At 45.7% G+C, this 22405-nt stretch overlaps 3 protein-coding genes across 3 annotated transcripts; 2 read left to right on the forward strand and 1 right to left on the reverse strand.

Moving 5' to 3' along the window:
• The first annotated feature begins 1743 nt into the window (after positions 1 to 1743).
• Positions 1744 to 8411, forward strand: LOC149342255 (uncharacterized). Its single transcript, XM_089542132.1, has 4 exons — positions 1744 to 2296; positions 6171 to 6244; positions 6672 to 6755; positions 8237 to 8411. Exons 1-4 carry the CDS (start codon positions 2220 to 2222, stop codon positions 8371 to 8373), a joined length of 372 nt encoding a protein of 123 aa, XP_089398258.1. The 5' UTR covers positions 1744 to 2219; the 3' UTR covers positions 8374 to 8411.
• Positions 8412 to 14069: 5658 nt separating this feature from the next.
• On the forward strand, positions 14070 to 22245 carry LOC149342256 (uncharacterized). The gene is made up of 6 exons (XM_089542133.1): positions 14070 to 14191; positions 15316 to 15422; positions 15521 to 15580; positions 17769 to 17843; positions 19738 to 19794; positions 21718 to 22245. Exons 1-6 carry the CDS (start codon positions 14077 to 14079, stop codon positions 21802 to 21804), a joined length of 501 nt encoding a protein of 166 aa, XP_089398259.1. The 5' UTR covers positions 14070 to 14076; the 3' UTR covers positions 21805 to 22245.
• On the reverse strand, positions 15619 to 15995 carry LOC149342257 (large ribosomal subunit protein eL42-like). Its single transcript, XM_089542134.1, has one exon. It carries the CDS (start codon positions 15980 to 15982, stop codon positions 15665 to 15667), a length of 318 nt encoding a protein of 105 aa, XP_089398260.1. The 5' UTR covers positions 15983 to 15995; the 3' UTR covers positions 15619 to 15664.
• Positions 22246 to 22405: the final 160 nt, after the last annotated feature.

Raw genomic sequence — 22405 nt, forward strand, 5'->3', positions numbered from 1 at the left:
AAGTCAGCGAAAAACAAAGTCTGCGAAGTTCCAGTACTTTCACCGCAAAAACAAAATCCTGACTCCACGTGCGCTGCCAAAAAAAAACACAACCAAAACAAGCGGCGCTGTAACGAAAGTTCACGCAAGAAAAAAAGAACTTCATCGCCCAGAGGCCCCTCAGCACGCTATAACGCGGCGTTATGAATGAAAAAAAAAGGAGATTAATTCCCTCCGCAAGGTCGACATGTGTTATCGGCGCGGTATACCAGCATAACACAGCGCACTTATAACGAGGTTAAAAAGAACAATAACAAAGACCTCTGCCGATCTTCAATTGCAAACCACAGGTCGAACACATGCTTTGCGCTCGCTGTTTTTTACCAACGCTCAAAGGTGGTGTTTTAGCCGCAGTAGCGTTTCGAACGCGCTTCAGCGAGGACTTCAGAGCGTGAATATTTGTGTCCGACCCTGAAACTCCTCTTTGTAAGGAAGTAAACGAAAAAGCATTGGCCAAGATGCTGTTCATCATTAGCTTGCTCGCCTGCACCGCCATACTTGCAGCACCGGTTGTAGCCAGTCAGGACTTCCCTGACTACAACCCCGAGTTCGGAAAGTATCAGGATGAAGACAAGGTGAGTTGATGTACCTTGGAATGCCCGGGTTTGCTTACGGCATCCTGCCACCTTCAGTTATTGCAGTAAGCTGTGATGAAACGCCTGGAAAATTATTGATTGCATTCGATTTCGCAAATTTTCTTCTCTATGGGCAGCCATTTAAGACTGCAAATATATATATATATATATATATATATATATATATATATATATATATATATATATATATATATATATATATATACATGGTCTGTTCTGAAAGTAGTAGGACTCAATTTTTTTAACAAAATTTATTCAAGAAAAAAAATTGAGTAAAAATGTAATGTATCGAGCTTCCGCTGCACCTCAAAGAATTGCTTTGGTGATCCAATTCCGAATCTATCCTACCGCTGCAACTACGATGACTTCTTTCGGTGCCCATAATTTTGCTCGTGCATTCAAACAGTGTGTTACTGAAACTGTGCGGCCTTGTCGAAGGCGCAGTTGTTTGCAGCAGATCAGGGCACACATACACATAGCCTTCCACGCATTAGGACGGCCCCCAATTGTGACGCGCCCGCATGGGGTGGCTGACGGCTACAGCCATCGACACGATCGCGAAGGGGCTCGCGAGGGGAGAAACAGCTTGAGTGGAACCCAGTTGAGACTTCCGCAACGATGCTGCAAGTTTTTGCTGTGACAGGGCATAAGGCAGCATTGAAGGAAATTTTCCCCGCACTCAAAATGTCAGCAACAGCGGAACGCGCTTTAAGTCTTTGTTTAGCGAACGCTCTCTTCAGACGAGAATATTCAGGGGAGTGTTAGCACACATTAAGGTGGCAATGTAAACTGCTTAGAGGATCCGTTTTAAAAAATTAGAAAATTTATTCGTGGCATTAAGGCAAATTACAGCGTTAGGAAATAAATATATGCAGAAAAAACAACACACGCAAAACATAAGAAAAACATCATATACACAATATTTTGGATCATGCTGTTGGAGGATCTAAAAAGGGGTAGGGGCGACACCTCCCTCTTCCATGGCCCTTCTTTGTTTCTACGAATGAAGTTTAAAACAATCCTTGTGCAGATGGGACCTCCTCACTCATATCTCATATATCACTCATATTCGTCAGATATGCGTGACTCATATCTGAGTCACGCATGGCTGACGAAAAATTCGCCCGTACCTGGATGATTTAATGTCTAAAGCAGCTGATTTCCGAAATGACATCGCAGTGAAAGATGCAGTTTGCCGCAATTGATGCACCACATTTTATAAAAGTAGATTATTTGCTATCCGCATATGGTGACATATCTGCTTGCAATGGCATGCGGATATTTTTCAACGATAACCTTTCATTAACGAGCACTGTACATGAGGAAGCCTGATTTTGCTATAATTGCGCCCATTAATGCTTTATATGACATGGAGATGCACAGACCTTCGAAGTTAAGCTTCAAACACCCCGCCACCAGGTGGCATACGGAGGCGAAAGGGCTCTTAAGGTATTTAAGCAATGCCTCTAAGTTAAGAACTGACCCGTGCGTTTTGCGACGCAGTGTTTCCCTTTGCAAGAGACCCTGTACGTAGTGTACCGGAACTACGAGTACGACCCGTACTTCGGAGGGAACGCAACGTGCATGAGATGCGTCAAGACCGCCCCCTACGTTGACAGTTCGACGACCAGCGTCGTTTACTACTACCCCGACGGTGAAGCGTAAGTATTTATCAAAAAAAAAATAAAAGAACGAGAGATACGTAAATAAGCAGCAGCTAAGAGGAGGCTCAAACTGGTCTTATGGTACCCAGTCCTTGCAGCGGCTATTTACGATTCAGCCAGGGGAAAAAAAAAAATATTACTCTCAGATTCTCGACAAGGAAAGCTTAAACAGGAAAACAACTGGTAAGCTATGCGACGTAAAAGTGTAAAGTGACGAAGTGAGAAAAAAAAGTGACCTCAAGAAGTGTACCCTCAACTCATCGCGGTGGGGATACATTTCATTTAGTAAAAAAAAAAAAAGTTGGCGCTCAAAGTTTCACATCAATAGAAAGTGTTGTATTCGTGCATTTTAACCTTTCGGAAGTATAACTGCAGCGGCAAAATGGCAGCTGCTCTTACCGCCAAAACGAACCGCGATTCTGCTATCAAGTAAGAACATACCGCTGTGTGCATAGTAACCGGGCGCAATCAGTACAAAACGCCTGATTTAAACACACTGAGCAATTTGTTTTTATCTTTTTTTTATTTTTAGTACTCTTACAATATTACGTACCTTCATCTCTAGTGTATTGCTGCTTGTATATACCAAGAAGACGGTGCCATAAAACCTGTTATACAATTTATTGAAGCATGGGCACGAAATATGCAAGAAGTAAATAAACCGCGGTTTTGTGATTAAAGAGCACGAGATGCTTTGTAATGTGCGGATAGACAGCCCATTGTGTAGCGTGTAATCAGTCCCTTGTAAAATTTCAGAAGCCTACTTTACATGCGTGCGTGCGTCAGCACCGCACTTGAGCGCCAGCACGCCACATTCTCGAAAACTGTACCGAAACACACTTTGTCGCTCATGGGGAAGCTCACGTTGCGCTCAAACAGCTGAACTGGATTTCATTTTTCCTTTTACAGCGAGAGTGGTATATGCGACGTCTCCTCGAAGCATACGCGAAAGTCTGTACGACGTTTGCGAGCGCCATCTCGGGAGAAGTGTGCAAACTAAATTCCAACCATGCTCTCTTATAGACAGTTTACAGCGCGCAGTTCTTCTGTTTGAGACCAGATGGCGCCACAGGTGCGCTCAGAACACGGCGCCATTACTTTCCTCGTAAGTCGCCGGCGTGTATGCCTCGACGCAGCAGTGGAAATGTGGAAAGAGAAAATACGTGCTCTGTTGTGGATTGCGAGAATTGCGACAAACAGTTAAAGGGGCGGGATGCGATCGTTTGCGAGCTTTACGGAACCGAACTGCACTAGGACGTACTGCCCCTGTTCGCGCCCGTTGGACATCCACCCTTCCCGAACGGGCGAAGGCAGCACACATGTTCGCCAGCGCTAGACAGCAAATATAGAAAGAAAGGTCTCGATCTTGGAAAATCTGCGAGGGTAAGTGCGCAACATAGCCGCATGAACAAGCTGTCCCGCCACCGAAACGTCACAAAAAAAAAAAAAGACGGCTAACGCTACTGCATATTGTGCAGTGCATAGCCGTGCGAGCGGACAACGCTTACCGTCAGTTCGTGTATTACACACCGCCTTGGTGCTACTGTTGAACTTCGCTCCAAATAGCGTGGTTTTCGTGGACCACAATCGGAATAAAGCATTTGTGTTACGGCTGTTGTGCTCAGCGGTTGTCACTTCCTCGCGATCCATGCGAGACAGTCACTAGAAGGGACTACGGCTGATTGCTTACAACCAACGAGACCTCGAGCATTTTCATGTCCGCATATCGAGCATGGAGCGTACCACAATTTTATACTATGTGAGGCTGACATAATTGTGAACTTCTTGTAGTGAACGCTCTGCCATGAGCGCGTTATCACAAATATATCGCGGAATCCTTGTAAACGATTGCATGCAGGCTTGTGAAGGTTTTTTGATGCATGGTACTGCTTACATGATTGGGTAACATTTGTTTGTTCATTTATTTTTGTCGCCTTCCTTTGTTTAGCAAACCAACAGAAAATATTTTTAGGCTTCCTAAGCACCTTTAACAGGTTGTAAACAAATGAGTACGATAAGCATGTGAGCGTTTTAGAGCAGTCTCCGCATGCATGTACACAATACGACAACGACCTGCGCAGCCGCAGGGTCGTTAAACCTTGCTGTTTTAGATAATAACACTGCAAAAATATTAAGCAAAGCCTTGCGCGGCATTCAGGCGATCCACCCGTTGCCTCGAACAGACGGAGAGCTCAGCGGCTCTTCGCGACATGAAGCCCGATCACGTTTTCACGCCTAAAGTCATCAAATTAGGGTTTTCACATGTCCTTCGAAGCTTCGGACCAAACACAGTGTCGTCTTTTCACTCCTTTCCAAACTGTTTCAGCCGAAACACTGCCTGTCGGAACTGAAACATCAGACGCAGCAGCCGTCGCGACGAGGCGCGCGCCGAGCGGTCAGGAGGCGAGTAATGGCGGCGTGATCACGTGATCAAAGATGGCAGCCCCCATGATACGCCGCTGTAAAGCGTCTATGACACAAGGTCGAAGAAATTGATGCAGACGAGATCTACCGGCTCGTTTTCGCACCTATTCCCGGTGAAATCGAAGAAGGCGTTTTACAGCGCTCATACTATAACGCGTTTTACAGCGAGAGCTAGTGATGGACACCCTCCGGAGGAAGGAAAACTAAGGAGAGGCCCTTCGTATTCCCAATGCATTGACAAGAATGTGGCGGAAGTGACGTCAAAATTTAGGCTTAAAAAGTCGGGCCACTAGCAACGTTGTCGTTGTTGCTAAGAAAACTCGGGCCACTAGCAACGGCGTACGGCGGCGTTAGCGTCGTTGTTGCTAGGGGCCCGAGTGTTTCTCGGTGGGGGTGGACGGGCTTTCGGCACGGTGTGTTCGGCCTTGCGTGTTAAAGTCTATATGCCTGGCGTCGTGACGTTACGCACGCATCTAAGATTGCTTTTAAATGCAGCAAATAACCGCTCATTTAATATTTTGTTCGTCAAACTTGGTGTCTTTACGCGGAGCGATCGATGCATTGAAATGAATCTCGCGAAAAGGTGGCACTCCGGAACCGCGCTTCGACACGCGAAGAAGCGTTGATTGTTTTGATCAGCGAACTTTCGCACCTCACCAAACAGTACAGAAACATGAAGCCGCTCTCGGCGATGCTGAGCTGCGTTTCGAAGGCCACACGGCGGGTGTACGGTAGCCCGAGAAGGATGGTAAATGTCGTGTTTCTTCGCCTGGCGTCGGAAAAGGTTCACCGCACCTGTGCGCCGGTTTGTGTATAGGTGCGTGTTTACGGGGAGGGAGGTGTAGGAGTGTAGCGGCGAGCGGCGGTTTTTTTCATACCTTTCTTTTACGAAGCGCTTGCGAGCCGCGCGCGATCCCCGCCCCGTAGCTCGGTGGAGAAAGAAGATAGTGAGGAGAGCCGAGCCAACTTCCGGTTGCAAGGCGGCTTCACAAAACGTGACGTCAGGGCCTCTCCTTAGTTCTTTCCTTCCCCCATGCCCTCCGCCGTTAATCCCTCTTAGCTCCCGCCGACCGCGCGTGACTCTCCACCTTGATCACGTGACCGCCCCGCGCACGCATCCGTACACACGTTTCATGCAACCTTCGCTGTCATCGAGTGATACGTGTAGTTCTAAGGCGGCTCCCAACGCTACGAAAGGCCTCTCGGACACACACTGCGCGTCTGAGTAGGGATATACACCTATGCAGTTATAAGGAAATAAACAGTAGTCGTCTAACAGCGGGTGGGCACCTGTACCGTGAATGGAATAAGAATGGGATCAGAAATGGCAGATATTTAAAAAGAATAGACGATGCTTACGCTTGCTGAGATAGACGTACACAACGTAAGCGTAGTAATTTTTTTAGTCTTTCTAAACCTTCGATAATACTTTCTTCTTTTTTTACAGGAATGCGACAATAACCTTGATGTCCGCCCCTGGCTATACAGAAAAGAACGTTATAAACCTGAAAAGCACTGGAGGTGAGGGAAAGGGGCGGATAATTATCATCGATCCGTAAGCTATTGGTACCAACTGCGCCCGACTACGTTTGCCGAGTATTCGATGGCCAAGTCCTGGTGAGGGGCACTATTAGATGTTTATATTTTACCTGGCGTGTCCGGTATGCCTTCAAAAGTTGTTTGAACATTTGGCGTGAAAGAGTATACTTTTAGCTAGCTGTACCGCTTACCGCGTACCGCGAGCCACTGCGCAAGCGCAGTGACCGGCTCGCAGTACGCGTTAAACGGCAACGGGGGCGGATGCGCTATGCCAAATGTCTCCCTGTAAAATGAGAATTCTATCAGTGTTTTGTTTGATGGGCAAGAAGTTCTAATCATCCTAAGTAGTTACATTAAGGACAGCGAACCCTCAGATCCAAACTTCCAGTCAAGACCATTTTACATGCAGATGAGCCAAGTTTCGAGTTCAACGTGACGGTGGCATACACCAACTGCAGCTGCAAGATCTTCCGCCACATGTACATTGAAGGAGGTAAGTTTGTTTCTCTGCGCTCAGGGGCTAAACGATTGAATTTAGAGTGGTAACTGTAGGGGAACTTTCTCCGAGAAGTTTATGTCACAGGACTGCGCAAACTAAAGCTGTTGCATTCACCTGCGACAGAAAATGTGGTTTAGGCCCACAAGCTTAAAACACTACAACCCGTAATAGCAATGTTCATCTTCCATTTCCCACGCTCAATACAATTGCTCTGCCGAAAACGTTTCCAAAATGCAGAAAATTCCGCAGGTCTATGCCAGATTCCAAAGTCTGTAGGAGGCGATAAATGTTGCTAGGTAGGAAGATTCTGCGGGCCTACATTGAGGAGGACGGCGATGACAGTATCAGCACTCCATTTCTGGCTCTTTCACTACAATAAATTGCTTACTTGGATACCTGTTTGTGCGGTGTACGCATGCAGTAGCCATCTGTTCATGTGGCCTGTAATTGCTACTGCCCCCCCCCCCCTCCCCCCCTTGTTGTTATGTGTCGCTTCCAGCAGTGAAAAATAAGTTGAACAACTATTGCCCTGTCTGCTTCTTCGTCCTCTTCCTTTCTGCTGGTACAACGCTCCAGAAGTTTACGTTGCTACTTGTCGCAAAACTGCATGCTATTAAGCTTTCTATTTGTGATACACGCACACGAAAACACAACCGTACTTTGCTTGCGCTACAAATGATGCACGCAATGAGGCATGTTGGAATAAAGAAGGTGTACTCCACCTAACGGCAACACATGAGCGTGTGGCTTTGCGTCCAACACAGCGCCATCTGCGTGTTAACAGCTCGCGCTCTGCCACAGTAGGGACTTTTCGAATAGGGTGACGCTATCGATTAGGGGCATAGGGGAATAGTGGGGCGCCTAGTGCGCATGCGCAGTACAATAACCGCAAGAGCGTTATTGTCCTGCGCACTGGCCCCCCGCTATTCCCCTATGCCCCTAACCCACAGTGTCACCATATTCTGAAGGTCTCTAGTGCCTGGGTGTCGTCACATAAGGTCCCGCTGTCTACGAAACGTCCGTAGCTGTCGTTGCGGGAGCCGTAGGACCACACGCTTGTGTGTTCCCATTAAGCGTAGTCTGTCTCGTACTTTTTCGCACAGTATTAGTATGGCCGCAACGTGCCACCGATGACCGTAAAATGGCCCGTGCTTTATAGACACTGTCTGCGACGTGACCCCGCACCAAGCATGAGGGCATACCTCAGAGAGCTCTCTTCTTGAGGTTGGAAACTAAATGCGTAGCATTTTAGCATCGTCTGAAGGTGGCAGTCCGTGATTATGTGAGCTCTGTCCAGAGTGGTCTTTTGAAAGGCGACATTGACAGTTGTAGTAACCGCTAGTGCAGTGAACTAACCGTCACGAGGTAAATGAAGCACGATATAGTACTATGCTTAAAGCAATATCAAGGCTAAGTGCTTGTGCTTTCATGGTTAATGTCTCCGGCTGGTACGTAACACCTTCTTTGAATTGCAGGCAAAGGATGCACACTCTGGGTACCCGAAAGCAAGCTTGACGCGATCGACACATGCTGCGAGTTCATCTTCGACCTCGTCTGCGGCGCCTCTTACAAGTACCAGATCTACTATCCGTACTGCCGGGACGGAAACTGATGGGTCGCTGTCGACATAATTTTTATTAAGCGCTGTCGTTGCCTGCAGACGAAAAGAAATAAAATATCTTGTGAATCTGGGAGACATAAAGCATTTGCTTAAAGCGCTTTGCAAAGACTGTTGTGTTCGACTGAAGAGCATTGGAATTGGTGAAACAGCTGTGTAAAATCACAACCAATCAAAGAGAGTTCTCAGCAAAAGGAAGTTGTCAGCTCAGCGGAGCTGTATTGCGCAACAGAAATAAAACTCAATGAACATGGTAAGTTTTTGTTATTTTAGCCTACAAACATAATCTAAATCTGAGTGCTGAAGAAAGTAGCCAGAGGCATTTAAGACTGCTTGCGTGTTAGAAGACGTAGCCCGTTTCATTTCATTTCATTTAATTTATTTTACCCTCAGGGCTTTCGCATTACAGAGAACGCAGTCGCCGCGCGGCGACTGCGTTCGCATTACACTTTGCGAACGCAGTCGCCGCGCGGCCTGATGTAACCCGATGCCACGCCGCTGGTGATTCTACCTCTGCATGGCGCTACGTAGCCGCCACCAAGATAGGACCGATGGGGGGTTAGGTGGGCGACCCACATCAGGCAAAGCAGGCCGAATGTGGGCAGCCCCACGTGGTCTACCTTCATCGGTCCCAAATGACACCGATAGGGGCGTTTGTGGGAAGCCTATTGAGGACCGACGAGGGCTCGCGTTGCTGACCCCACCACGGCTCACTGGGCTCATATCGGCGACCCACATTGGACCATCAGGAGGCCTCACTTCATAGCCTACTTTGGGCTACATGGCTCATCGCATGCACCCAAGCGCAGCTAAGTAGTACTATACTTACAATTTATTGCTTTTTAGAACTGAACCGGTACTCCTCCCATGCAAAGCCTCAAGGTCACGTCGCTCCGAAGAATGACCTTCAAGCGGCAGAGCGGGAGTGTAGCTGTGACGTCATACCATGTGACTCGCAGCGCCTCGGCGCAGCTGCGGCGCGCGGAGCCGGCGACGTTAGCTTGCCTTCGCAAATGCATTGAACAACGTGGTCCAACGCTCACCTCACAGTTGCGCTGAACCACGTGACTCACCGTTCATCTGATAAGATAGTAAAAAGCGCGAAGGGTTCCTTGCCGTTCGCAGGTAGCCATGGAGGAGTTGCCCGCAGCAACCAGTGTTTCGGCTGTGTATTGTATACGGCTGCTTGATTCCGATTATTCCTAGGATCGATAACGTCGACAGGGTGCGTTGGCGAAGGATAGAGCGAGGAAACGCGCTAAGATTGAAGCAGAAACCGAAGAAGAGCGAGAGGCTCATGGAGCTTCCGCTCTGTAAACTAGGTTCAGCCTGGTTGAACCGCAGCAAACTTTTTTTTTTTTACAATGGTGCATTCTTAAACGAAACATTCCGTCCATGTACGTGTAGTAGTTTAAACATGCAGCGTTTTTTAGCGCGGCCGCCTTTTCAGGTTGTACACATCCGATTTGCTTGCTTTAATCAATTTTTGTCTTATCTCAAATGAGCTACGATTTGAATCCATCATTTTTAGCACGGGAAACTGGGCTCACTTGAAAAGAGGGGGGGGGGGGGGGGGGGGGCTTTTCACCGAAAGTTTCGGGCTTTGAATCCCGCATACATGGCTTCCGGGTGACGCCTGTGACGTACAGTTACGCGGTAGTAGCGAGACGCTTAATTTAGACATGCATCTACCTCGCAGGTTAACCGTTCAATCACTTTTAATAGGAGGATCGTTTCGCATGGGCGCACAGTCGCTGTTGCCTCCAGCTCCTGTCGGCTATGTTTTATGCTTTCGTGCGAACATGCGCCTCTGGACAAACTTGCAGTTTCCCCATCTCCTAGAGCACACCGCGGTGATAAATAACATCCTCTGTCCTCCAATGTTTGGCCAGGCTCGATCTGTGCCCGGTCGCCTAATAGCAACGTCGGAGCGCCGTTCCAGGCAGCGTGCGTCCAGGATGTACATGTTGGGCTTCCCTTGGATGAATTGAGAGTAGGACATTGGTATGTTTACTCATGCTTCTGAAGTAATGGAGTAGAGGTACAGCGTCCGCATGATCATCGAGAACTGTTCCGTACAACTCCTAGCACCTATGGAAAAATCAAGAGGCGGAAGAAAAATCGAAGCGCAAATGTCACTGAATTGTGAGCAGGCCTGGTAAGGTCAAACTATAGCTGAAAGGCGACTACAATAGGAAGGCCCACTGGGTGAATAGCAATGCATTACCAAATTAATTTATTCATAAAAGGCGGACCCATGGCTCCTGAGCACAGAAAGGGGAAGAACTTGGCAACTGTATTGTGATAGCTGGCTTCCATCCCAGATATTTTGGAAAGCCCTCGATTCCGAGACGCTCCGGAGCAACTGATAAAGGCCATGGAAACCTTTAACAATGCAGATGTTGCTAAAAATGTCTGGTTTCAATAAAGTTTGATACTAAGAATACTAGAAAATAAGTTGGCGTTACAATCCTTCAACCGTCAAGAGGCTGCTGGCACAGCTTCAAGCAAATAATAGTATACATGTAATCAACGATTGATGAGTCGTACATGGTTATTTATAATTCAGTTCACTACAAACGTCGTTACATTGCACTTTTGTGTGTAACTGATTCTGTTTTCTTCTCGCCCCACATCTGTCGTTTACGCCTCATGTACGCCATCTGTCGTGTACTCCACACATGTGTGTGAACTCGCCTACGATGCCGAAACTTTTAGGATAATAATAAAGCTTGAAATGAAACTGAGTGCAAGCCGGATACCAACGAAAAAAGAATGGTAACGTAAAGAGACAGATAAGGAGAGCGTGGCTTGGAGACCAAAACTACAGGTAACGATATCTCAGCTGAAATCAAGAACATAATATTGACTTGCGTGAGTCATGTATTGTACCGAACAGGTAACGTGCGGTGCGTTAGCGTGACGGCACGAATTCAAATAGCAGTATTCGTAGAGTAGTCATAGAAGAGCGTCAGAAAAGGTGATGGGGAGAGAATAGTGAGATTTGCAGGGACGTACAAGGTGGCAGCGTCCGATGCGAGCCAGGCACGCCTGATAGAGATCAGTGAAAGAAGCCTTTGCTCTGTAGTGAACTTATCCTGCCTGATAATGGTGGGAATGAGGCTGGCTTGATTTTTTTCAAGAACGCTGCAGCTCGGTGAATCCTCCAAAGCAGTTTGCCAGAGGCAGGTTACTAGACTGAAGCCGTAGTAGGGCAGCAAAACAGTCAATCAGTGGTTTCAGTCAGTTGTTTATTAAGGCGAAAGCCTTTAATGCCTCATACTGTCGTTAGCAGACGCGTCGGCAGCCGTGTCGACAGACGCGTCGGCAGGAGTGTCGACAGACGCGTCGGCAGATTCGTCCGCCTTTCGGCGTCACTGCTTAAAAGCTCAAGGTTCCAGCATGAATAAAGGCGCATCTAGTGAATGCATGGACTTCATAAATAAAATGAAAGGAGTAAAGGCAAGAAAAGGAAAATAAAAAATAAAAATAAGAAAATAAACAAAAATAAAAACAAAATAAAATAAGATGTGAAAATAAAAATAAAAAAACAATAAAGTTAAGAAAAGGAGCAAGAAATAAATAAAAAGCAAAATATGAAAAATAACAAAATAAATAAAAACAAACAGTGGCCAGGAAACGCTTTCACCTTGCAGCACTTTAGAGAGCCAAAGTGCCCCCTGAATTATTGTTTGCTTCATATGAAATACTATAAGCATAACATTCAGCGTGAGGTCCCAAAGTGGAACTGCGGAGAGACCTCCTAAACAAGTTAGGACATGAGAACTCCCAATATATTGCGCAAACATGTACAACATATGTTACAGCGTTCAAACTGTAACATATGCAGTCATCTTCGATTTGTAAAATTTGTAAAATCAAAGATGACTCCGACAGCACGAAGAAGGCCACAAAACAATTGGTTCCCGTATACAAGCAATAAACTCAAAACAAAACTGCATACAAAAAATCTCGTTTCAATCGGCGTTTGAGGTGTCCTAGAGCTTTTTTTTCGGCCTCTCCGGTCAAAGAAAAATTGTGATGCAGCTTTCGCAGTCAATTTCTCGTCCTGGGAGAGAGCAACCTGGGGGTGTTTTTCCGGACCATTTGTTCTGCTCCCGTGAGAGCCATTGCGTATGATGTCTGTACAACTTTTATCTCTACAAGAGATGACGCTGCACACCGACGCTGTGGTGCAGCGGACTGAGCAAGCTTTATCGGACATTGGAGCAGCTAGGCAGAATCCTGTAAGGTGCTGCCCACTTCTCTTTCTTCACTCCGATCACTGTTGCGCAGCGCTCTGCGAAGATATGGGGGAAAATTAGTCGCGTTGCAGTCGCCGCAGAAGTAAAAACTCCTAAGTACGCAGAGCAAACCGCTCAATTGTGCTGTGTTCTAAGCGCTTCGGCGTCCAATTAGCCGCGGCGTGCAGACACGTAAAATTTTAGCGCGCACACTCGCCGACAACGCCATTACCACCTTCCCTGAAACTGAATACAAGCACCACAAGGCCTGCTTAATGTTTTTGTTTGTGGGGTTTTAACCTCGCAAAGCTGCAAATGGCCATGAGAGACAATGTAATGGAGGGCGACAGATTAACGTTCACTGACATCGCGCAGCATATGGGCGTGTTTGCATTTCGCCTTAATAGAAATGCAGTGACCGCGCAGAGATCCTATACTGCAGGCGTCCTTGGTCTCAGCCGCCGAAAGCTATCTTCACAGAGCCGGCGCGGCGGTTGAGATCTGCTCAGGTTGTCTAAGTAAGCTTATATTACCTCTCCTTCTAATATCAGTGTTCCAAGGCGCAAGACTGCTGAGAGCAGTGTTCTGTTCAGATAAGCCCTCTTTCATCGATTTCGACGAGTCGCAATCCTCCGATCTCAACAATGGCCAAAGCGACAAGCTGAACGCCACGTTCTTTATTCGCTCACAATATGCACCGTAAGTACGATGCTTTCAGCCGAGTGCAACGCAACTTCGGATCGTATTCACTTGCGAATAAAACCTACGCCGCTTTTGCAAGCTAGCCATAGAATTTCTAATAATAGAGAAAGAGAGAGAGAGAGTTAGAAACAGCTTTATTTGCAGAGATGTGTCTATCTGGCCTCCTCTTGTGTGGATTGGAATTTACATTTCGTCTTCAGGAATATAATTTCGAATAGCGGATAAAGATTGAGAGGCAACTTTTGTCCAGTGATGCGCCTATCTAGCTTCCTCTTGGGGATTGTAGTTCGTATTTCGATTTCAGGGATAGAATTTCGAATAGCAGAGAGAGTGTGTGAAGCAGCTTTATTTGTACAGATGTGCCTAACTAGCCTCCTGCTGTACGGATTGAAGTTCATATTTCCACTTCAGGAATAGTGCCCTGACTCGTACACGTTGAGTAGGCATGATCCGAGAGGCAAGGGTAAAGGGAAAGAGAAACATTACAAAAAAAAAACACGTCAACAAAACTGTCTCCGCCTCCATCCATCGCTGACGCTTATTTTCAACATGTACAGTCGTCAGGCTAGACGACAAGGTCGGAGAGCGGCTCGCTGTCGCAGCTGTCGTTTGATAGAAATCGCACAAAAGAACGAGAAGGAACACGGGCCCGTTTCGCACCCAACACGCGCTTAACGATCTGCGCTCCGCCTTTTCTTCAGCTAAGAGAAAGCGGCGCACAATCGCTCGCGGGTACATATACAAAGGCAGCATGCGCGGCGTGAGTCTGCTCCGGCCGCTGTGCATTGTCGCCATAATTGTTGCCATTTGTGTCGAGGTCGAGCATGTCAACGGAGCCATAGCGGACTTTTGCGCCGGAGGCAGGGGTATGATTTCGTTTTGTTTGAACGTTGAACGGCATAAACACAACTCAGTGAATATAAGTATGTTTAAAGTAAGAACGTTCGTCAACAGATCAATTGTGAGTTGTGAATACAGTGAAGCAAACTTTACTTCTCATTTTACGAACCGTAGTAGGGTGCTAAGTTGGGGTGCGTGTGTTAGTTTTGCTTATCAGAAGCAAAGCTATTTCGTCTGGGCATTATAATACTATACTCTTCCGCATTTTGATGAGAATGCCCCTATGGTATGTATCAAAGTTGCAACGACGCATACGATGCGCTGTATATCGAGTTAAATATGCCGAATTCATTTCGACAACATAGCGTACCTCAACGTGCTTGTATGTCTGAGTATGTCTGAGTATGTTGTATGTCTGAGTACGCGGTCGTTTAGCTTTTCGCCTGCCCTTAAAAGAAAAAAAACGAACAAGTGATCATATCGCGTTACAAGAATATTACAGGAGTGAAAAGAGCCTACTTTATATACACAGAGTCGCGAAATATATTACCTGTATAGGAAGGAGTTCTAGTTTTAACTCAGCCCTGATATTCACTTTTAACGAGGCGAGGAAATTTTCTTCCGCGAAACTTCAGTGTACAATATCGGTATACAAAACAATGTGACATGGAAATACGTATCATATTTAACCTAGCCGTTTTTAAACCCATCGTGATTTTTTTCTTTAGAAACTATCTTTTTAATTTTTTTTATGCTCTATGCTTTTCGTGGAGGGCGTTCCTTCCGCGCTGCCTTCGCGTCGGCAACTTGAAGGGCAAAAACAGCGATAGCACTGGGGGAATGCGATGGTTCATACCTGTGTTTTTGCACATATATAGCAGCGATGTTTGTGCGTGCATAGCGTTAATGTTTTGCAAGCATAGCAGTAAATTCTCCTTAAGAATGCCTTGCGCCGTTTGTAACGCAAACCTTGAGGTTTGGGGAACTCCTGACAGCAAGGTTTTCTTGCGCGTGAAGAATCCTTTGAATGCAGTCGCTTTAAACGGGAACGACCCCGCTTAGTATTTTGGGCAAATGCTCCTATCGGGCTTTTAGGCGATGGTAGCTGCTACGGCATGTGCCAGTTCAGGAGCGTGCCCTGCCGACACAGGCATCGTGAAGGCAAGCCGGAGCGCATCGCTGGGTGCCGGCATACTGACCAAGTGCGGCCGTAGCATGGTGCTCAAGTACACGCTCCCGTCCAAGCAGTTCTATAAGGTAAGCGACTTGAATGTCGATATTACCACATGTTGCTGCGCTGCATCTCGCTCTAGCTGCTATCCTTATTTCTTATTTATTTTTTTCCTTTAATGCAGATCCTGACCTGCACTTGCCTCGTGACGCGTTTGTGTTACGCACATGTGGCCCCGAATAAGGTAATGCGCACTCAGTAGTCTTTTTGACGGATGAGGCCTTCTTTTTATACCATGTGCCTAGCTGTGGAAATGTACACGGGCAGATCAGAACTGGATCATTTGTCCCTTGCGCATCTTGTCGCCACCAATCTCAAAGTGCTTGCACCGCTTGATAGGCAGCTGCTTGCGGTTCTTGCACTCGGTGCACTCCATACGCAGCACAATCTTCTTTGTTGTCTTGGCCTTCTTCCGGAAGATAGGCTTGGTCTGACCACCGTGTCCCCTCTGCTTACGGTCGTAACGCCGCTTGCCTTGGGCGTACAGGGAATCCTTGCCCTTCTTGTACTGTGTCACCTTGTGCAGGGTGTGCTTCTTGCACTTCCCCTTGCAGAAAGTCCGTCTCTGTTTGGGCACGTTCACCATTTTGCCACTTATTAAAGAGTCATTACTTAAAATATACGCTCTAAAGGCAGAACGCAGTGAATGGAACCGATCAAAATAGAAACGAATTTGGTCTCCACTGAAACGAAAGCCTTAGGCAAAACCTTCTTTGTGCAACAAATTAGTTTGATGTCTTCGGCGATTACTGATACTGTGGCACGCGTCTGATCTCTCTTGGGATCGAAATGACTGTATGTGGCTATCTTGCGCACATTCGATGGTGTCGGAGTAGCACGGTGAACAGTCTGTTTACGCGTGAGCCTGAAAAAAAATTAAGCCCAGAGCTGAGCTTCTCCTTGCCCACACTTTAGCTGCATGCATGTATACAGTAAGTCCGAACAAAAGACGGCTAGAAATGCGCGCCATTTGAGTTCAGTAAACCGTGAGGCATCAAAATCAAACTACCCACTTAAGCCACAAGCTTTGACAGTTGAAACTGGACCATGTTAAAACGAATCTTAACCCCTTTACTGCCCAGTGGCGCGAATTCGTGACATGCCGTTTGCACACCATGTACTCATCACTACACAGAGCTCGCATGCAAATTTTGATGTCAATATATTCTCAGCAGCCAGCGTTTTCCGATGAAAATGTTTGGCGCCCTTTCGAGCAGGTTGTAGGGAAAAAAAGAAGCCGCGAATTTGCGACTTCCAGCAGGCGTTCGACAATTCCTCGTCTCCAATTTTCTGGCAAAAAGCGCCTTGTGTTGTCTGCTGCCTCTGTCCCCTGTCGTCCACGGTGATTTGTCCCTCCCTATTTTGGCAAATGTTGCGGAGAAAAATAGGAAGACATCTATTGGATAAAATGCTGTTTACCGTCTCTGGGTCTTCAAGTTGGTTCGAGACCTTCGATGTGGCGTTTCACAAAACTGGACTAACTGCACATCGACCACATATGTTTATGGTCGCATCAAGGGGACATACTAATTTATCATAATTTTGGGACGATAATTTAAATTGGTTTCTGAATGCGGGCAGATTAGCTAGCATAATGTGGAGGCAATTACTTATTTCTTGATTTTATAATTTGGTCAGTAACTGGTTAATGAAAAATGTGGTCATCCCAGCGCGGCAACTGCTCCAGACTAGACAAGAAAGCCTCATCTAGGTGTTATTAATCCACTTGGACGAAACGGGAGCCGTAGAGAATAGTGAGAAAATAAAGGGTCATGTGGAAAATTTGGCAAGCTCTGTTAAGCAGTGCCGGCCTGTTTAGATTAATTTTCAATCACACGTTGCAGGTATTGCTTGTGAGCTTGTGGTCGTCCCTTTCTAATTACACGGTATTTTGTTCAAGCGAACCCCTTTCAAAATTAAATTTTATGTACGGAACTTTTATCCGACGTTCTCATTGCTTGGGTATTGCAGAGTAAGAGAAAATGCAAAGCAAAAGATTAAATTGAAATAAAGAGAAGCGTGAAGGTTCTGAACAGCAATTATGTTGTCTCCGCTCATTCCTTTTTAAACTATATCGACATTCAGGTACCGACCATGTGAATAGCCCAGTTTTTGTTGTTGTGCTCCTAACACAACTCAACTGCACTGTTGTTGTGTTGCTAACACAACAACAGTGCAGCCAGCAAACAATTATCCTCTCCTTTACAGTAAAGCTAACAGCAACTTCCATCGCCGAAGTACGCTGCTCTCATTTACAACAATATAACTTTTTACGCATGCAGCCTGCAGCAGCTGATTGAAATGCGCTGGGAAGTTTTTATGGGAAGAATCACTACGCTAAACTCAGTGAATTGCACTGCATTATTTTTCAGAACATGGATGAGTTTCGGCGTCAGATCACGAAGTGCTACATTGCTTATTCGAAGTGGTTTGTCCACACAAGGTCGGTAAGTGGCGTGATTAAATTATGCCGGCACAAAAAAAGAAATTAGACGTTCACTTATGAATTCTGTGAGCTGTAAACGTGGCGTCGTTACGCTTCATTGTCCCTTTTCTCCGTACTCACACACAAAGTACCACAAGTCCATAATACCCCTGAGGCACATTTCGCGCACTGTCTCGAGTTACTTCTCACGACCTCTTGTAGGCTTATCGCAATTTATGTTTCGGAACGCGGTACCACAACGTCCGCAGTTTGGTGGACACCGACAGTATTCCAGTCAAACCTTGCCGATTCAACGTACAGTGATGAGAAACATGAGGGGAACAGAGTTTGAGCATTCATTTATTGATTACTCCATATTTATGTGTGAAACGCACAGTTTTTTTGTTTCCAAACTGGTTTTCCTCTTGGCGTATAATCTCCGAAAGGCATTCGCAAATTTAGTGCGGAAATAACCAGAAAATTACGGAATTTTGCGCAAGAAGTTTGTTTACTCACATATTTATAACGACTACCTTTTCAAGAACAGAAAATCTGGACAAAGGCTTCTAGTTTGCCCGGCTTTCACTACGTGCTGCATATGCATAGCGCTGGACACAGGAAATTACCGCGGGAATTTTGAATCTTTCCTACTGATTTTCTACGGCCGTCAGAACAAGTAGGGACAAGCTCAGGAAGAATTTTAGAGTCAGATTATGTAGCTCGTAGTAATAGCCGGTCATCAGTGCCGAGATCTTCGAATACTTGACGCCAGGTATGTTAACTAGTAAGCAAAGAGGTGCATGCAGTATATGATGCATGTTGTTATAAAAACCGCGCAACATGCATGCGCACGAGTGTTTAGTGAAAGAATACACGTGCGTTTCGCGCCAGCTACCGCGAGGTGCGCACACATCGAGGCTGGTTTAACATAACACTTCAGTGTGAAGTGCTGCTTGAAAGTCCTTCACGCGGTTCGGGGCGTTGGTGGCCATTGAGGTGGGCGGCACACAGTTGGCTGCAATTTGCTGGGGACACCAAAGCCAGCAGATGGCCAGGCCTGCACTCGACCATTAGTTTTGGAAGCAGCCAGTGCCAAGCTGCACTTCCAACTACCGGAACTGGCGCTGCCCGCTCGCGGCACCTAAGCGGCACTGCTGCAGAACTTTACAGAACTGGTGCAGCGAGTGCAGGCGAATCGAACGGACCTATTAAGTTCATAACGACGGCAAGCAGTCGTTATCGGCGTAAACGTCACGATCGATCGAGTTTGGATCGAAAGGCGGGAAAATTTTGTAATTTAATATACTGAGCTATGAATTCGTGTTTTGTTGCCGGCCAAACGTTGATCTATACACCCAGAAAGAGCCAGAGAATCAATTTGTGTTGAGAACAATAATTCTATGGGGTTGTCTTCGGTATTCTTTAAGTCCGAGGCCGGCGCCATTGCCCATGGCAGCACTGCGCGCGTTTGTGCGGGCGTTGACATCTTCCCCTCCACCCCCCCCCCCCTTTCCCCAGTTCTCACTTCCTACATCCAATGCCGGCTGCAAAATTACATCATGATAACATTTCAGAGCAGCCATACGATAGGAAGGTAACCTCACATTAACCCTCCCCTAGCGATCGCACGGCGCGCCTCTTAGGACTACGTAATTTTATATCTTCACGCGGCGACGAAGTCTACCCGTTGCATGCGACATGTCAAGCCAATAAGGTTAAGGGAGAATACATACAGACTTTTCTAATCCATCTAATACAGTTGGTGTGCAGATGTTTGAGATGCGAGCGGGAATCATAAGCTCAGATCAGACGTCCAGCTGTTGTTTTGTTTTGTCCTTGTCACCACTTAGCGCATTCAAGCAATAGAGGTCAGTAAGACAGAATATATATAAAAGCAATTTATATTCAACCCTTAGGAGCTTGTCAGCGAAGATATCAGAAGGGATGTTGAAGAGCTCACGGCTGACATTGAGGTGAGTCCTATACGCATGATGCAGGTACAGCAGCAGCAGTTTGTGGTGAATGAGCGAACTGCAAATCCAGCTTTGTGACGGAATTCTATACCTCTAGACCTGAAATCAAGGAAATTTTGGCATACTTGTTTAAAGTTTCAGATTAAATTGCATTTACACACGAAATTATTAAACCGCTAAATTTCAACGTACAGACGAAAGACGGATGCCCTTTACAGGTGGCTGTAAGCTTGAGGCCATGGTATCCGTTAGAAGCAGAGGGTTCACCATATTAGTAAAAGTTGCACATTGCTTTTAAATGCTTGATTACGGTTAGGAAAAGGTTATTCTTACATTTTTTATGGAACGTTTCCGAAATATGAGAAAAAAAAGACATTAAGACCAATGTATTGACATACAGTAGTGAACAAAGATATATGACGTTTCAGTTTAGTGAATTTAAATTTGTTTTTATTGGCACACTAGGTTGGTGGGACGACCATGTTAGAGTTTTTACGAGATAGTAACCAATGTTTATCGTCATATTAAATGACACTTTGTTCCCACAGCAAACTTACTGAAGAATTGTTTTCTGCTCTGCGTGAAGGTATCAGCGATTATAGTAATTATGGTGCTGCTGGATTTTTGTCCCTCGGACGTTGCGTACGTTTATTTAAATGTATTCAATTGAAATAATCTCAGTGGGCCAGCGGGCCGGCTTGACTACTCCATAAAGTGCACAGTCCTCTTCATTTAATTTTTCACAAGCGTAGAAGAGTGCTTCGTGTCGTATTTCGGTTGAAACAAGTAGCTAAATCCCAGATTCTTGCGTGCCTATGGAAGTTTAACATTTTCAGCATTGCCCTGATAAACTTCTTCGCTTTGAATTCCGTCAAAGAGACAAACTCCATGAACGAATAATCAGCCTCATGCCGTTACGTTGCCTCTTTTGTGTTTTAACGTGGGAAGTAGACATCGAAGTTCATAAAAATTACGAGTTGGGCGATGCATACAACGAATCCTATAATTCCTTCATAAGAACTTCGATTCCATTCGTGACGTATCCACGCCAGGTGTTCCTTTACTTAAATCACCCTGGGAGCCCAGTTGTTTTCACAGATGTGCAGGGTTTAAGCTGGGCTTCTGTTGTTTATATCAAGCCATTGCACATGACGTCTCGCAGTCCATGGAGTCACTGTAAAGCCTGATGCAGGGCCATATCTTCGGAAATGTCGATAACAGTCAGTCTAGTTTTTGAGGCTCGGGCGAACAATGTCTTCCATGAAAACTTGGTTGGTCGTTCTAGCATGTCTCCTGCGAAGATCGAAAAACCAGACTTCCGCTAAACTCTTCCAAACTTCTGAAGGCGCCGACCTCGCTATGCTGAATTCCAGTGAAAGCTGATGGTGTTTCATCCAATAGTTTTGGCCGCGGATAAATTCCATTTGAGCAGTCTTGATGACGTTATGTTAACCTCGCACCCAGCCTACTGCTTATAAAAATATTCAGTATTACATGTAACCGTAAATATGTCACCTGAAAATGGCAGCAAGTTAATCATAATTTAGGACAGAAAATGAACGCAGTGAGGGCGTCCATGAATGGACAAAAAAGAAATATGAACTGAAGGAAAACAATTCATAGTGACTCTAAAACAGTTGTGCCGCCAACAACTGGCGAAAGTGGAGAGCATTAATGCTTATAATATATTCGGAAAAAAATGTATTTTAATCCATATTTGAATGTATACGGAAGGATTGAAACTAGCGTATATTTTTGTTCACTACTGTATATAACCAAAACAAAAATGTAACATTGTAATAACATCTCAATGCTTCCTGAGACGTTACGATGGTATGTTTCATAACTGATTATTAATATAAGGAACCCATATTTATAAAAAGTCGTTAACTTTATTTTTATGTTCTTTTTTCGCACCGACAGAACTGCCTAGTTACTCAGATGCCCAAGGACAAGGACACTATGCTAGGCATTGTACGCTACATCCGAATGTTCTTCTTCACAGCCTGAATGGCCTGAACGTGACCTGAATACGTGCTTCTTGGTACCGACGTGAGGCACTGTCTAGTTATGTTTCCAGGCGTAGAGACAAAAAAATTTTCAATGCGTTTTTTTTTCTTTGGAATTGTGCGCCGTACATTACTATTTATGAACCACGACATGTAATACGCCTACGCCAGCTCAATAATATAATTTATTGAATTTTTTATCTTGCAGTTTCGTCTCCAGTTTCAAAAGCCGAACGGTAGCTGTGACGTGAGGGACGAGTTGAGGTCACAGAGGCACACAAAAACTCCGATATAATCGCTGTTTGTTCAGTCTTTGTCATTTCATCCCTCGGGTAGGCTTGCGTAACAAATAGGGAATAAAAGTTAAAATGAAGAAATCAGTGGCCGACGTCAGCTAGGAGCAATGCTTTATGCTAAGGTCACCTCTATGTCCCTGAGCAATACAAACTGGCACGATTAGGCTTCGTGCTCGCGGCGCAAGTAACCCAGCTATAAATGAAACACTGTCAGTGTACCTGCACTCAGTTTACTATTTGTGTTTATATGAAGGGAGCAAAGCTGAATTTCTATCAATTTTTTTTATGTTGCATGTTGTAGAGCAA

Source organism: Amblyomma mixtum, chromosome 5 (assembly GCF_055824585.1).
Source record: "Amblyomma mixtum isolate Tamu chromosome 5, ASM5582458v1, whole genome shotgun sequence".
Lineage (NCBI taxonomy): Eukaryota > Metazoa > Arthropoda > Arachnida > Ixodida > Ixodidae > Amblyomma > Amblyomma mixtum.